Below are 17,500 nucleotides of genomic sequence, written 5' to 3'. Positions count from 1 at the left end.
ATCGCTGGGTAGTGGTACAATTTTATGCACCTATAGGGTACCGCCCCAGTGTTAAGCATTTGGGCCTTTTTAGGCGAGTCTCGTACCTTTACTCCTTTACTCCTTTACCCACACCTTTACTCACACCTTTACCCACACCTTTATTTCAGAGTGCAGATACTGATCCAGCCACCACTCCACCTACATCATCTTCATCATCTTCATCATCGTCCTCACGCCGGTCATGAGCGGCAGGTCAGGTTGAGAACGTGGGCAGAAGCACCGACCTGCTTACTCAAATTACAGATGCACAAAAAATAATAACTGCATGATAAATAATAACAGGTGAAATGACGGCATCCAGCCCAAGCACTCAGCGCGAGAGTCACCGTGTGAAATTACCGAGCTGACAGATCCTCCCGCTCACAGAAATTACAGCCCTGCTTTTAAACCTATTTTGGGAACTGAAAAAAGGCCTTAAATGGTCTCTCAACTTTCTAACAGCAGAGCTGGCTATTTAATTCTCTCTGTCTGAGGTGGTGATGGGATTCAGACATGCTCATGAGAGAGCTGAACAGCCACTGAGCCTTAAACAACTCGATAAGCTCGCTCTGGAGCTGTCTTAAACGCCTCGATAAGCTTGCTCTAGAGCGTGAGTCTTAAACGCCTCGATAAGCTTGCTCTGGAGCTGAGTCTTAAACGCCTCGATAAGCTCACTCTGGAGCTGAGTCTTAAACGCCTCGATAAGCTTGCTCTAGAGCTGAGTCTTAAACGCCTCGATAAGCTTGCTCTGGAGCTGAGTCTTAAACGCCTCGATAAGCTCGCTCTGGAGCGTGAGTCTTAAACGCCTCGATAAGCTCGCTCTAGAGCTGAGTCTTAAACACCTCGATAAGCTCGCTCTGGAGGTGAGTCTTAAACACCTCGATAAGCTCGAGGCCTTTTCCTCCATTTGGCAAACTTCATAATGTTTAATGTTTTGAGAGGAAAAAGAACAAATAAAAATCAAAGGTAACAGGGTGATTTCACAGTAAAATAATCGAATGGGCAAACGAAGCCCGAGTCTCCGGGGTACGGGCGGGTTGCTCGGGGCGACAGCAGCGGGGCCTTGGCGGTAGACGTGAGAGCGAGCTTTAACGATTAAACGATTAGCCCGGCCCCGCTCCGCACGGCTGAGCCATATTTAAAATGCAGCGGAGCTGGGGTTCCGGCGCAGAGGCAGGAAGGCGGTGCATGCAGAGGTCACTGCGCACACAGATCTCCTTACGCTGTCATATATTCACGGATGAATCATGAATAAATCATGGGGGAAAAACAAGGCGATGCGATAGCGCTCGGTGGGAACGGCAGGTCTGAACAGTTTTAGCGCCGCTTCTGAAAACCTGCAGACGAGACACACCGGCGCAGTGTGTCCCTCTCCCAGCCCCTGCGGCCCGCGCTCGACCTATAGCAGCGTCTGGATCACACGCCAATAACCTTGCCCTGGTTTCCAGCCTCAACGTCTCCGTGGGGGAAAGGGCAGCGGGAAGATTGCTTCAGTGATTGACGGTCATTGAAGTCGTATTTCACTGAGATTACTGCTCTTTAATTAAGTCGCTATCGCGCCCGTGCCATTTCATTTGAACAAAACCGCAATTAGCGGTTATTCCGCCGGCATAATTGGAATGGTTCTGTTTCGCACGGCGATGAGACTCGCCTCGTGGGGGGGGCACGTGGCCGGAGGGCCTCCAATCCGCCCCGCTCTGTCCCACACCAGGCGCAGCGCGAACAATATCCACCACATCTCTCCTCCCATCTCACAGAACTACACACTCCATCTCCCAATGTCGAATGTCGCCTTTCTTACAAACAAACTTCCCCGTGCCCAACCCCACCCCAGAAAAAAACCCCAGAAAACGTGCAGGGGTGTGTGAATGGGCGAATGACAGACATGGATTGTAAAGCTCCTTGTGTGAAAGCGCTGTAGTAATGCAGGTGATTTACCAGGTCAGCACAGGACCTGAGCAGTAGGTGAGTTTGCCTGTTGGCTTCACAAACCCATCTGCCTTATGGAAAAGACAGATTGCCTTATAGGAGAGTCAGTCACTTAAACCCATTCCACATCACATAACCTGTGGAAAACCCTTTCAGTTGTGCAGAATTTGCACTCCCAGATGCCCAGAGATGGTAAATGTTGGTGAACACAGAGACATTGAGAGGTTTAAATGTGCTGAGCGGGATAAGGTGAGAGGGTGTGCGCTCCCCAGCACTAACAGCCCCCAGGCTCAGCCTCTTCTTCTCACCGGCTGCTCCTCTGACCTCGCCTATTACCAGAACAAAAAAACTAAATAAACTGCAACTGAACCCGGATAATGCTTCCAAACCCGGGGCTCCTGAAAACAGAGCATTTATCTTTCTGCTAAATCAGCCAAGGAGAGCAATGGCTTTACTGGGCACTACAAAATACTAAATGATCGCACACACACCAGTGACACACACACCACACACACACACACACACACACACACACACACACACCAGTGACACACACACACACACACACACACACACACACACACCAGTGACACACACACCACACACACACACACACACACACACACACACACCAGTGACACACACACCACACACACACACCAGTGACACACACACACACACACACACACCAGCGTGAAAGCTCCCAGACAAAGAACCATTTTGCTGGACAAAGATCCCTTGAATTTTACTGGGTTCTTCGACGGAACCCCAAGGTTCCTCTTGGGACAGTTTTGTGAGAGTGATCATCGCTGGGATGCCTTTCAGCTCCTTCGTTCCTCAGAGCCAGCTGAGCGGCTGCTCAACAGGGCCTCCGCAGGCCTGTGCTATTACAATTCCTCTCTCCAGTCAACTTGCAGGAATGTGTGGTAGGGGAGATACAACACGTCAGAGATTGTGTGGGTTAGGGGTTGGGTTAGGGTTGGGTCACTGTTGGGTCAGGGCTGGGACTGTGTGGGTTAGGGGTTAGGGTTGGGACAGGGTCAGGGTTGGGTTACGGGGAACAGAGTGATACTGTGTGCTGGTACTCGGCTAACCTTGGCTGTGTGGGTAAAGGATACAGTCAGGAGGGTAGCGGGACACTCAATATACTCTCCCCATCTCTCCTCTCCCCTCTCTCCTCCTCCTCTCTCCTCCTCTCTCCTCCTCCTCTCTCTCCTCTCTCCTCCTCCTCTCTCTCCTCCTCCTCTCTCCTCTCTCTCCTCCTCTCTCATCTCTCTCATCTCTCTTCCTTTCTTGCGCTAACCTGCTATAGCCACACCAGTAGCCAGCAACCCCCCCCCCATATGCGACCAGTAACCCCACCTCACCCCCCCACCCCAAAGAAACAGGCCGTGTACGCGTGTAACAGGCCGTGTAAGCATGAGGTGTAAGCACAGTGGTCCGTGCCTTTCTCCCACACTGAGGGTGTGAAACACGCCCCCAGGAAGCATCTCCCAACTGGAGCATTCAGCTCCACTAACCTGGCTCCTCACCCCAAAGCGGCACCATCTGCCACCTGCCTCTGAGAACCAGCTACATGCATAAAGGCCATGTCCTCACACACACAACAGACCTACAGACCACACCCCTACACACACTACAGACCTACAGACCACACCCCTACACACACACTACAGACCTACAGACCACACCCCTACACACACACTACAGACCTACAGACCACACCCCTACACACACTACAGACTTACAGACCACACCCTTACACACACACTACAGACCTACAGACCACACCCCTACACACACACTACAGACCTACAGACCACACCTCCACACACACTACAGACCTACAGACCACACCCCTACACACACTACAGACCTACAGACCACACCCCTACACACACACCGGAGGGTGAACTGCACTTTTATGAGACTAAGACAGTCAAAGATCATTAAAAATGGACTGAGATAGACTTCAGCAGGAAGGCATATGGGAGACCAACTCCAGGTCTGAAAGTGTATGTCCTCTTTCCCTCTTGGCCTGTCTTCATGCACGGATCAACATCCCTTCAGCTGAACCCAACACAGACCAAAGCCACAGAAATCCCAGCCCTAATAACCAAGGCCCGATGCAGCCAAGGCAGCCTATCACATACACCACACACCCTGCATCCCCACTTCCTGTGCTCCACTTCCTGTGCTCCACTTCCTGCACACATCCGCATTTGCCTTCCCGTGGTGTGTACTTCCTGCCTCACACTTCCCGCCATGCGGCGGCCAATGGGAGCGCGGCGGGGTGACTCACCACGCGGAAGTCCTCGGGGCTGCACTCGCTGCCGCGGTAACGGCAGGAGAGCAGCATGTCCCGCACGCTGTGGCCCGTGCGGTCGTAGAACTCCCGCATGTTGAAGGGGCGGGGCTTGAAGTTGTGGAAGTCGGCTTTGACCTTCAGCGTCTCCAGAACACTCTCCTCCACCAGGTGGGTGTCGCGGATCTCGTACCTGCGCGCGGGAGATCATAATAACATTAATAATAATCATAATCATAATAATAATCATTTGTTATTGAGCTGACACTTTCATCCAAAGCAGCTTACAGTTGATTAGACTAAGCAGGGGACAATCCCCCCTGGAGCAATGTGGTGTTAAGGGTGTTGCCCAAGGGCCCAACAGCTGTGTGGGTCACATCATGGCTACACCGGGGCAGACAGAATGTGCTGATATGAGCGCATGTTCTGAATATCTGAAATTCATAACCGGTCAGGAGTGGCAGCCCCAGAGAAAATGACTTCATCATTTCATAAAGTCAGGTAGAGGCTCCATTTTAAAACCCGCGCTTTTGGACCTCAGTCCTGCAATCCTAACTCAAACACCAATTAACCCGGGGCTCCCGACAGCCTGTTTTATTGAGTTTTCATTGCACTGCGAACATTTAATTTCTCCAATACTCTTAAAATAAATTTGTTCATGAGGTCCAGAAAAATCCCTCACTTAATGATTTTTATATAACAGCCAGGTGTGCAGAACGACTGATAATGACTGTATATGGGCCTGCTTATGGGCCGCCTCGGCTGCTAACTCAATCTTTAAAAACATATTTTACTCCAACACATCCAGGTATTATAATGCATTCTGGCAGTAAATCAATTCTGACAATGTCATGTATTTCATTACAGCAGAAGGAGGGAGGGAGGGAGGAGAGAGGGAGAGAGAGGGAGGGAGGGAGGGAGGGAGGAGAGAGAGAGAGAGAGGGAGATGGAAATGAAAACAGACAGCAGGACTGTACAGGAGTTGCAGTTAAATCTCCAGCTTTCCTCAGTGGGTGGAAAAATGCTTTCACTGGCACTGAGGTTGTGCTGTACTATAGCAGAGATCTGATCGACAGCAGGTCAGTGAGGAAGATGTTCTCTCTCATGCGATAATCAAACATCTTTTTTAATTATTTCTGAATGTATACTGTATGTCCTTTCTTCATTCCCGAGCAGTCTGGTGTTCTGGCCTTTCCTCTGATCAGAACCCACCGCAGGGCACATGAGAAACGCCCGTTCGTATGTACGTTCGTATGAGAGCAAATAATAAAACACAGAAACATAATAACCAGATGCATATAAACACTGAGATACATTGCCTCTACCATTTTGTGTCAATCAGCATGTGGGCAATTACTGAATGTGTTTCTTTTCCAGCTGTGCGTGTGAGTGCGTGGAGTGCTGGTAATTAATTCCACGTGTTTTTACAACAGCGCGGGACGATAATGCGTTTCCCTTCAGCATATGCCACGTTTGTTCTCAGAGAACCTTGCACCTTCACTGCAACAGCACCCATTTCACCCCAACACTCTCATTCTCAGAATTGTGTGCTTTTCGCAATAGTCCTCAGACATGCAATCGCCAACTAATTAGTCTAATTTTAATGGTCGGCCTGCTTAGACTTCGTACTGCTGGAAAGTAATTTGTCTCGCCTAAGTGCTCGTGTCTTTGCACCAGGGCTCACTGTTGAGTTCAGCTGCTCTGAGATGCCAGATCCGCTGAGCATCAACAGAACCTGACCCAAGCAGAGAGCATGTAGGCCTACTGTGTCACCTAAATAACCTCATATTTAACCACACTAACAGCAGGTCTCATCTCACACACACACACCTTACAGGCACACACACACACAACCACACGGCTCACTAACACACCTCGCACATGCACACACACACACACATACACCTCACAAATCTCTCTTTCTCTCTCTCTCTCTCTCTCACACACACACACACACACACATACACCTCACAAATCTCTCTTTCTCTCTCTCACACACACACACACACACACACTGCTCACTAACACACCTTGCACATGCACACACACACACACACACACACACCTCACAAATCTCTCTCTCTCTCACACACACACACACACACACACCTCACAATTCTCTCTTTCTCTCTCTCACACACACACACACACTCCTCACTAACACACCTTGCACATGCACATGCACACACACACACACACCCACACGGCTCACTAACACACCTTGCACATGCACATGCACACACACACACACACATACACCTCACAAATCTCTCTTTCTCTCTCACACACACACACACACAGTTTCATACACCTCCCGGGTGTGTAAATGTAAAAGATGAGAAACGGTCCATGCAGAAAGCGCTGTGCTGAAGCAGATGATGCCGGCCTGAGAGGGTTTGAGTTGCTGGAATGAAGGTGGATCTGCCCAAACAGCGCTGTGTGTTATAAACGCGCGTTAACTGCAGGCTGACTGTTCAGTGCCCAGCTTAACCCAACACACAAGCAGTCCAGTTATTCACCTAGGTATGAGGAGGACAGAGTCATATCAGAATATATATATATATATATATATATATATATATATATATATATATAATATCTAGATGACCAGAGGATTCCCAATAATTCATTTAACATTTTCGACACTTTTTTGAAAACAAGTGTTGCAGAAGGGTGTGGGGGGGCGTGGGGGGTCTGACAGGGGGGGGCTGCAGGGGGGGGGCTGACAGTGAGGTGGGGGCTGCAGGGGGGGCTGACAGCGTGGGGGGGGGCTGCAGAGGGGGGGGCTGCAGAGGGGGGGGGCTGACAGCGTGGGGGGGTCTGACAGGGGGGGGCTGACAGTGAGGTGGGGGCTGCAGGGGGGGGGGGGCTGCAGAGGGGGGGGCTGCGGGGGGGTCTGACAGCGTGGGGGGGGTCTGACAGCGCTGCTGGTTCTGAAAGCCCGTCCCGGCCTCCTCACGCCACTCTGCTCTGATTACAGACAGAATGTAACTGAGCGACTCCCTCTGCAGCACTACAGACACACTACAGACACTACAGACACACTGCAGATGCTACAGACACACTGCAGACACTACAGCTCAAACCTGCAGCACTACAGACACACTACAGTGCAACTACAACACAGCAAAACACAACAACACAGCACAACCACAACACGACTACAACACAAAACAGCACAACCACAACACAACAACTACAACAGAATAACAAACACAACAAACAAGCCCAACACAAAAACTAGCGCAGTAGCGAACACGATGAAGGTGTGAGTTCATAATACTGTTCACCAGAGTTCCCCAAAGTAATCAGGCCCAAATCGGCCGAGCAGGAAGGGAGAGGCACTATATTGGGTTATATCACCCCAAGACATTTTTTGGGGGTTATGGGCGCTGTGCTTCTCTGGGAAATAAACATCAGCTCCTGTTTATTAGAGAGAGGCTCCCGGGTCTCTGACGGACTGGAGAGGAGGGGGCGGTGGGTGCATCTCCGCTTCCCTCTCGCGCAAGAGCGCTGTCCAATCACAGCGCTCCGCCTCCCACCCCCAAAGGGAGGACACAGGGCATCCATGTTGTCTCCCTCGCTGTGTGATTCATGCGCTGATGGAGGAGCAGGTGCAGGAGCGGAGTCTGTGCTGCTGGGCTCAGGCCTTCACTCGCCAGCATCACGGCTGGGCCCCATCCGCCATGCAAACACAGACACAGACACTGCCCCCATCGTCCGCGGTTACGTAAAGAACACAGCCCGGAGGGTGAGAAAGGGAAAAACACGATTAAACTCCATCCCTGTTTCAACGCCCTGCGCTTATTTCTGGGCCCCCCCCTCGCCCTGACACCCCCCCCCCCCCACACTGAATCAGAGCGTCTCACACACTGAAACAGGACAGTCTCACACACTGAAACAGGACAGTCTCACACACTGAAACAGGACAGTCTCACACACTGAAACAGAGCGTCTCACACACTGAAACAGGACAGTCTCACACACTGAAACAGGACAGTCTCACACACTGAAACAGGACAGTCTCACACACTGAAACAGGACAGTCTCACACACTGAAACAGGACAGTCTCACACACTGAAACAGGACAGTCTCACACACTGAAACAGGACAGTCTCACACACTGAAACAGAGCGTCTCACACACTGAAACAGGACAGTCTCACACACTGAAACAGGACAGTCTCACACACTGAAACAGGACAGTCTCACACACTGAAACAGAGCGTCTCACACACTGAAACAGGACAGTCTCACACACTGAAACAGGACAGTCTCACACACTGAAACAGGACAGTCTCACACACTGAAACAGGACAGTCTCACACACTGAAACAGGAAAGTCTCACACACTGAAACAGGACAGTCTCACACACTGAAACAGGACAGTCTCACACACTGAAACAGGAAAGTCTCACACACTGAAACAGGACAGTCTCACACACTGAAACAGGACAGTCTCACACACTGAAACAGAGCGTCTCACACACTGAAACAGGACAGTCTCACACACTGAAACAGGACAGTCTCACACACTGAAACAGGACAGTCTCACACACTGAAACAGAGCGTCTCACACACTGAAACAGGACAGTCTCACACACTGAAACAGGACAGTCTCACACACTGAAACAGGACAGTCTCACACACTGAAACAGGACAGTCTCACACACTGAAACAGGACAGTCTCACACACTGAAACAGGACAGTCTCACACACTGAAACAGAGCGTCTCACACACTGAAACAGGACAGTCTCACACACTGAAACAGAGCGTCTCACACACTGAAACAGGACAGTCTCACACACTGAAACAGAGCAATGTCAGACACCAGATTAATTATGGCGGGAATAATCCGTGTTCATCACAACATTTTACCAGGCGTGCGTTAATTGCCTCTTAGTGCAATCGGCCCAGAGCCAGGGTCACGCATGTTCACACACACGCACAGGACCAGAGCCAGGGTCAGGCATGTTCACACACACGCACACGCACAGGACCAGCGTCAGGGTCACGCATGTTCACACACACGCACAGGACCAGAGCCAGGGTCAGGCATGTTCACACACACGCACACGCACAGGACCAGCGTCAGGGTCACGCATGTTCACACACACGCACAGGACCAGAGCCAGGGTCAGGCATGTTCACACGTGTTCACACACACGCACAGGACCAGCGCCAGGGTCACGCATGTTCACACACACGCACAGGACCAGCGCCAGGGTCACGCACGTTCACACACATGCAGAGGACCGGGGCAAATCGGAGGTCAGGAGCTAACCAGCTCTGCTTTTCTGGGTTTAGGACCGAGCAAGCCACAGCCGTCCTAACTCGTATAGCTCAGTCCTATTTCAGGGGTTTGTGATATGTGCCGTATCCTGGGTGTCACTCCTAAGTCGTGACTGAGGAGGTCTCAGTGACAGCATGCAGAAAGAAATGAACTAAAACACAAAGCAGGCATTACGATCAGAAGCGTGTCGTGCGGCTCGATGTGTGTGCGTATACTGAGGGGGAGCGCACAGACCTGACAAAGAGCCACACCAGACTGAGACGTTATCAATAAATGGTGGAAGCAGTAAAAATGCATTCAGGCTTTTCCTTTATTTGTTCATTTTTCACAAAACTCATAACACTCAAACTCCCACTTTTTAATAACCGGAGTGTCCTGAGACCAGCATGCCAAGTCTACACATTTAACAAGCTCTGCCCACACTTCCCACAATGCATCACAGAATGAAGTGCCGCAAGTAAACGTACAGATTGCCACATATCTGAGCGTTACTTTAGCAGAGTTTCCCACCCGGCCAGTTCCTCCCGTCTGACAGCTGAAGCTAGGGTTTGGGTTGGGCTGGGATTGGTTAGTGCTGAAGCTAAGCAGCGCTGGGATTGGTTAGTACCTGAAGCTAAGCAGGGCTGGGATTGGTTAGTACTGAAGCTAAGCAGGGCTGGGATTGGTTAGTACCTGAAGCTAAGCAGGGCTGGGATTGGTTAGTACTGAAGCTAAGCAGGGCTGGGATTGGATAGTACTGAAGCAAAGCAGGGCTGGGATTGGTTAGTACTGAAGCTAAACTGCGCTGGGATTGGTTAATACTGAAGTTAAGGAGGGCAAGGATTGGATAGTACTGAAGCAAAGCAGGGCCGGGATTGGTTAGTATTGAAGCTAAGCAGGGCTGGGATTGGATAGTACTGAAACAAAGCAGGGCTGGGATTGGATAGTACTGAAGTTAAGAAGGGCTGGGATTGGTTAGTACTGAAGCTAAACAGGGCTGGGATTGGATAGTACTGAAGTTAAGAAGGGCTGGGATTGGTTAGTACTGAAGCTAAACAGGGCTGGGATTGGATAGTACTGAAGTTAAGAAGGGCTGGGATTGGTTAGTACTGAAGCTAATCAGGGCTGGGATTGGCAGCTAAGCAAGGTTGAGATTGGTCAGCACTAACTTTTGTTATTTCAATATCTTTGTCCATACTGGTGTTCATGATGATGTCTATCTTAACAGATGCTCCAGGACCTGTATAATTTTTAATATTAAAAGAAAATAAAGACCACCTGCCATATTTAAAAATGTATGGGATCTCTTCCTACAGAAGTGTCACCACATGCAGTACCATGTAATTCCAACAGAGGGAAGAAGTGTGAAACTGATGTAGGATTAGATGCCGTGCATTTCGAAATATGGCCGGTGGTCTTTATTTTCTTTCCATATAAAAAATTATACAGGTCCTGGAGCATATGTTAAGATAGACTTCATCATGTGAGCTTCTAAGATTTCCATTTTCATTTAAAAATGTAACTTTTGAATGCAATTCACTTATGATTATCTGCTTATATGAGTACATCACTCACCGAGCACTTTATTAGGACCAATGCATAGAATCATGTATAACAGCTTCATTTAATGTTCACATCAACCATCAGAATGTGGAAAAAATGTGATCTAAGTGACTTTGACTGTGGAATGATTGTTGGTGGCAGACAGGGTGGTTTGAGTATCTCAGAAACTGCTGATCTCCTAAGATTTTAACGTACACTAGTCTCTAGAGCAGTGGTCTCCAACCCTGTTCCTGGAGAGCTACTGGGTCTGCTGCTTTTTGTTTTCACCTTAAAATCAGCACCCAGCTGAGACCCAGGTAACCAGGTGAGGTGAGTCAAGTGTGTAACCAACTGCTCTAATTTATTCATTAAGAATGGTACAAATAATGTCAGATGGAGAAGGGCCAGACTGGTCAAAGCTGACAGGAAAGTGACAGTAATGCAAATAACCACACATTACAACAGTGCTATGCAGAAGAGCGCATAACTCTAAGTGGATAGGCTACAGTAGTAGAAGTCTAAAAAAGTCTAATAAATACCTAGTCAAGTGCCCACTGAGTGTATATCATATAATGACATATTAAGTGTTTATTTAAAGCATTTTTAATTGTGAAAGATGTGGCTTAAGCAGGTGGTTTTTATGTTGTGGCAGATTGGTGTATACTTCCCCTGTATATACCAAACTACACTTCCCCTCTATATACCAACCTACACTTCTACAGTATAAACCAAACTACACCTCCCCTGTATATACCAAACTACACTCCCACTGTATATACCAAACTACACTTCCCCTGTATATACCAAACTACACTTCCCCTGTATATACCAAACTACACTCCCATTGTATATACCAAACTACACTTCCCCTATATACACCAAACTACACTTCCCATGTATATACCAAACTACACTTCCCCTGTATATACCAAACTACACTCCCACTGTATATACCAAACTACACTTCCACTCTGAACTACACTTTCAAACACTGCACTTTTCCCACGGTTGCACAATACGAGTATTGTTTCAAAGGAAAGATGTGAAAACGGGGTGTTTACATTTTGACGTAATGCAGGTTACACTATAACGAGGAACAGGTCACAGGAAATGTATCTGCTCGTTAGGAGGGCCACGAGCTCTGAAGCAGAGCCGCCGGACAGCAGCGAGGCGGCAAAGCCTGTGAAGCAGCGCATTAGCATGAGCTAATCGGAATTCGGTGTGCTTATTTACCCTCCTCATCCGCCGTGTCCGAGTGTTGGCATGGTAATATCGAGCACACACTTTATTTCAGTTTGATTACTATCCTCCTCTCCTCCGCTACCCCTTCCCTGCGTGTGCGTTAGTAATTCTGAATAAATATTCTGACTCTTGACTTTTATGTGCTCGGTAAATAAAGGAATAAGTAGCACTTGACTGTTTCACGAAGACCACACTCAACATCTCAAACCGAATCCCTCGCAGAAGAGATTCTGTAAGCGATTTCACACATACGGAACAAAGGCAGTTTAGCTGTGTAAATGAAAGGTTCCCTGCGGTTTATTCTGCATTGAGACCGCATGTACACACATTAATGGATCAGACAGCGGGTCTAACGTCACAGAACATGCGGCCTGAAATTGACGGCGCGCTCACCTTCGGTTCAGCAGCGCCAGCAGCTCCCCGGCGTGGTAAAGGTCGTTGCGCGTCACCTGGCTGAAGCGGAAGGAGTTGAGGTTGCAGAAGGTGACGGTGGGGAAGTTCATCATGGGCGTCGTTATCTCGTCCAGCTTGGTGACATGCGGGTACTCGAAATAGAACTGCACGCGGTCAATGCACACGCAGACCAGGAAAGTCAGCGAGCCAAGGAAAAAGGCGACCCAGAGACAGCGCTTGAAGAAGACCCGCTCGTAGGAGAAGATGTGCGATATGCCGTGCAGCGTGGAAGCGCCGGCAAAGACTTCTATCGGAGGCGGCTGGTTGAGGTCCATTTGATCCGCTTCCTCTTTAAGGTCCATGGTCATCAGCAAGTTCGAGCAGTTTACGCTGAAGAGATAAAGGTTTTGGGAGAACGGTTACTCGCGAACAGCGCGCCCTTCTCATATAGCAGCACGCATAGGATGCTCTCGCGCTACGAGCTTTAGCCTAGGCTACCACAGATTCTGCCCAAGATAAATCCACAGGTTTCTTTTGTTCATACACTGCCGTGACTCATGCGCGCGGACACTTTCTCTTCCACCCATGAGCTAAACTGGGCGATAAGGTTTGGGCAGTGTTTGCCAACGATCATTTTCAGCGCTGAGCCGCAGCCGTTCATGGTTTTATATAATTATTGCAGCGCAGCATCAGCGGTTCTGCGACGGGATCCCGCGCGTAGGGGTGCCAAGCTAGGGAGCGCTGAGCGCCGCTTCACCCACGATTTAAAAACAACTTGGGTGACATGTGCATGAACAATCTGCATTGACTGCATAGCAATAAATAAATACAGTATAAACATACGTACATAGGCTACAAAACATGAAAAATATAATAATAATAATAATAATAATAATAATAATAATAATAATAATTGTCCTCGTTTAGTACACTCTAAAAAATCGAAGCCACAAGTAGGCTATGCCAATAACAATAACTTGCTGACCTTGGTGATGCTAATCAAGCCAATCGCGCCGTCCTGTGAGGAATTAAACAACAGCGTGGGAAACACCGAGGCGCCCGGAGAGAAGATAACCAAGAAGGACCGGAACCTTTTAATCCCCCCTCCCGATGCGTCAGGAGTTTCCGTCCCCAGAAAACCGCAACATTCCGCTCCGCGCTGCCCGGGCACCGAAGGGCGACTAGGATGGTCCGGCGACGTCGTTTTATTACGGGCACTTTACTACGGTCTCGGTCAGCGAGACGCAAAGAGCTCGAAGTGAGATGACAAGCGGCAGAACGATGGTGTGCCGATGAGAGAGAGCAGAGCCGCGGGCTGTTAATTCTGCCACAGACGAGGAGAGAGCGCGTGACGGGTGGGTGTGCGTGTTTACGAAACCAAACGGTGTGTGTGGAGGAGAAGGGATGTGCGCGACCCCCTCCCCCCAATCTCAAGACCCTCCCCACAGGTCGGTTTTTGCCGTGACGGTGAGGTCATACGCGTCGGTCTGCTAAGCGGCCGTGGTTCGAGATTGAACTTGACAGAAGTCAAGCGCGGGCAGAGAGAGGGAGGTGTTGAAGCGAAGGGAACGGAGGGAGAGATTTGCACGCGCTGCAACCCTACTTTCTGCTTTTCGAAGGAGGACTGGGGTGGAGGGGGTGACAAGGGGGGAGGGCGACTGGATGCGAGGGTAGAGACACCGCACCGCTGGAAGACGGTGGTTCAGATTAACTTGCGACTTAAAATACTTCCGCGGGTCTAATCGGCTGCGGTCGATCACTTAACCCACTGTGACCTTCTCGCCACGTGCACACGTCTTTAATAAAATAAAAACATCAGTCACCGCGCACTCCTAATGCACTCTACAGAGGCACTGTACCTCCCTGCCCGTTTCAGAAATAGAAAACCGCTGTGTTCTGATGTAGAAGAGATGGGAGAGGGGAGGGGGGGTGCTGTCGGCCGAATCCGCCTGGAGAAACCTACAGCCTGCGGGGGAAGGTAACCCAGCCATGAAATTGCTCCGTGCGTCGTCCTTAACCCTCATTTGTCATCACATCGACGGGAGCGCGCTGCCCCTGCCAGGGCGATCGATAGCAATTAAAGATTGACTGTAAACGCCGGTGGTTTCATGTCGCGTTGTTGTATTTTTTTTTTTTTTTACCCCCACCTGTAGAGAGAAGTTTTTCTGTTTTCCTCCATCCTCTTGACTTCTGTGATCGGTCTGAATTTAATCTGGGAAGCTGCGCTGCTGTGGCTACAAATTGCAGGACAGCCAGTTCGCTGGGGCTCCAGGATTAATGAAGAATATGACCCGCGAGTGAGAGTTCCCTCACGTGCTCAGTGCTCCATCAACGCCAAGAGCGCATTCATATTTATAACACCTCTGGACGCGTGCGGACTGCCCAGCCTCCACTGGGACTGCTATAACACAGGATATTGATACTTTGCTATTAATAGGATATTAATACTTAATAATGACTTGACATAACAAAGTATTTATTACTGCGCATTAAAAATGCAGCGCGCATCGCTAAACGTTCGCGGTTTGCTGAACGTGACACTGCAGTCAAGGGAATATCAGCGGCGTGTGACGTCACACACTCGCATTGTAGACGTGCCGTCATTCCGTTTCATTAAATTATAAGAATAAGATGCACAGACTGCACCCCCTTGAGCCCATGACGTTGGCAAAACGTCTCTCTTCCCCCTCTCCCCCTCCCTCTCCCTCTCCCCCCCCCCCCGGTCTGTCTCTGTCTCTCTCTTTTTCTCACTCTCGATAAGGGATCCATATCATATCAGTCACTGAGCCTCAGGTGCCACCAGCAGCTGTGTCACCCCTGTTTCGGGAAGGGAGGGGGAGGGGGTGGAGGAGGGGGAGGGGTTGGGAGCCGAGCAGGACAGAGGAATGGAGATCAGGAGGAGAATGAGATGATTACTGGAGGAGAACAGCCGAGGCCGTATCAGGGAATTATGGGAAATATTCCCGACCAAACATAATTCCGTCCACTTCAGCAACAGAAGCTCCTCAGAGCTCCACCTCGCGCTGATTGGCAGGCGTGGCCTGGGGGGCGTGGCCTGGGGGGCGTGGCCTGTCCTGGAGGCACACAGCTGGGGGGCGTGGCCTGAAGCACACAGCTGGGTCATGAATAATGGAGCAGCCATTTTCTCCAAAGGGAGGGGCAGCAGCTGTTTGGGAGGGAAGGGGGTGTTGCCCGGGGGATGGGATGAGGACTCCCACACACAACCTCACTGAGAGTGACGGTAACCTGGCAACAACACTGTCCTGTCCACCGTGGACAACCAGCAAACCGCCATCAGGCCCTGCCACTGGAAGCTGCTACACTCATAAAACCCTGTGATTCCTTTCCCCCTATGATATATAGGGGGCACGCAGGTACATGACTGGGACCCGGAAGGTTGGGGGTTCAAACCCGGTGTAGCCACAGTAAGATCCGCACAGTTGCTGGGCCCCACATTGCGCCAGGGCGGATGGTCCCCTGCTTCGTCTTTGTGAGTCACTTTGGATGAAAGCAGTCTTAGAAATAAAGTGACAGAGGAGGTACATTTTTGTTCTTCAATGATCAAATCTCTTTGGATAGAGTACGTCTTCTAAGCAAAAAAGGTACAAATTAATTGCAGAATTCAGTCACTTTGCAGATGCTTTTAGCTGCATTTGAAATGGCAGAAGACGGAGAGATGCTGCAGGGACGATTGCGATCATAAACGCCGCGGTGAAGGAGTGCCTCAGGATGTGAGAGGAATGGAAAAGGGCACAGAGCAGAGCAGTGCTAGGGAAGGGCGCAGAGCTAGAGCAGGGAAGGGCGCAGAGCTAGAGCAGGGAAGGGCGCAGAGCTAGAGCAGGGAAGGGCACAGAGCAGAGCAGTGCTAGGGAAGGGCGCAGAGCTAGAGCAGGGAAGGGCGCAGAGCTAGAGCAGGGAAGGGCGCAGAGCTAGAGCAGGGAAGGGCGCAGAGCTAGAGCAGGGAAGGGCACAGAGCAGAGCAGTGCTAGGGAAGGGCGCAGAGCTAGAGCAGGGAAGGGCGCAGAGCTAGAGCAGGGAAGGGCGCAGAGCTAGAGCAGGGAAGGGCGCAGAGCTAGAGCAGGGAAGGGCGCAGAGCAGAGCAGTGCTAGGGAAGGGCGCAGAGCTAGGGCAGGGAAGGGCGCAGAGCTAGAGCAGGGAAGGGCGCAGAGCTAGGGCAGGGAAGGGCGCAGAGCTAGAGCAGGGAAGGGCGCAGAGCTAGGGCAGGGAAGGGCGCAGAGCTAGAGCAGGGAAGGGCACAGAGCAGAGCAGTGCTAGGGAAGGGCGCAGAGCTAGGGCAGGGAAGGGCGCAGAGCTAGAGCAGGGAAGGGCGCAGAGCTAGGGCAGGGAAGGGCGCAGAGCTAGAGCAGGGAAGGGCGCAGAGCTAGAGCAGGGCAGGGCACAGAGCAAAGTAGGGGCAGGGTAGAGTTGGGGCCCTTCCAAAATGAGTTCCCTCTGACCCCACCCCTTCCAATGCAGGCCGGACATCTGATGGACGGGCCACACAACTCTGCAGATCTCCGGCCCAAGAGTTCACTGACAGACCCTTTCAGAGACCAGGCCGTGGTGAGGGCACTTACTCTTCTGAAGACAAGAGAAGAGAGAGATGAGCCTACAGCCAAACCCCCCTCTCTGGAGTGAGAAACCACGGGACATACTGGAGTTCCCCTCTCCCCTCTTACACGGAGATTCACTACAAACGCAACCGACGCTTAGCCTCACAGAGAGCGGGAGAACCACCTGAGGTTCACAGCAAGTGAGAAAGTGTAGCGCACTGAAGAAACCAGGGCTTAGAGAG

The 17,500-nt window shown here is 50.5% G+C and overlaps 1 protein-coding gene across 2 annotated transcripts in view; it reads right to left on the bottom strand.

The window, feature by feature from the left end:
• The window catches only part of LOC133139362 (acid-sensing ion channel 1-like), a 104,733-nt gene that overhangs the window by 82,035 nt on the left and 5,198 nt on the right, over positions 1-17,500 (bottom strand). Inside the window, exons 1-3 of one of the 2 annotated variants that reach the window (XM_061258844.1) lie at positions 13,691-14,028; positions 12,706-13,095; positions 4,253-4,448 (exon numbers count right to left, since the gene is read on the bottom strand). In XM_061258844.1, the coding sequence (XP_061114828.1) occupies positions 4,253-4,448; positions 12,706-13,073 (564 nt within the window). In that variant the 5' untranslated portion in view covers positions 13,074-13,095; positions 13,691-14,028. Of the gene's footprint in view, positions 1-4,252; positions 4,449-12,705; positions 13,096-13,690; positions 14,029-17,500 lie in introns of those variants that run through there. The other variant, XM_061258845.1, reaches the window with a different exon arrangement.

The sequence above is a fragment of the Conger conger genome, chromosome 10, assembly GCF_963514075.1.
Source record: "Conger conger chromosome 10, fConCon1.1, whole genome shotgun sequence".
Classification (NCBI taxonomy): domain Eukaryota; kingdom Metazoa; phylum Chordata; class Actinopteri; order Anguilliformes; family Congridae; genus Conger; species Conger conger.
The sequence above is the reverse complement of the archived record's forward strand: the minus strand, read 5'-3'. Positions and strand labels throughout refer to the sequence as shown.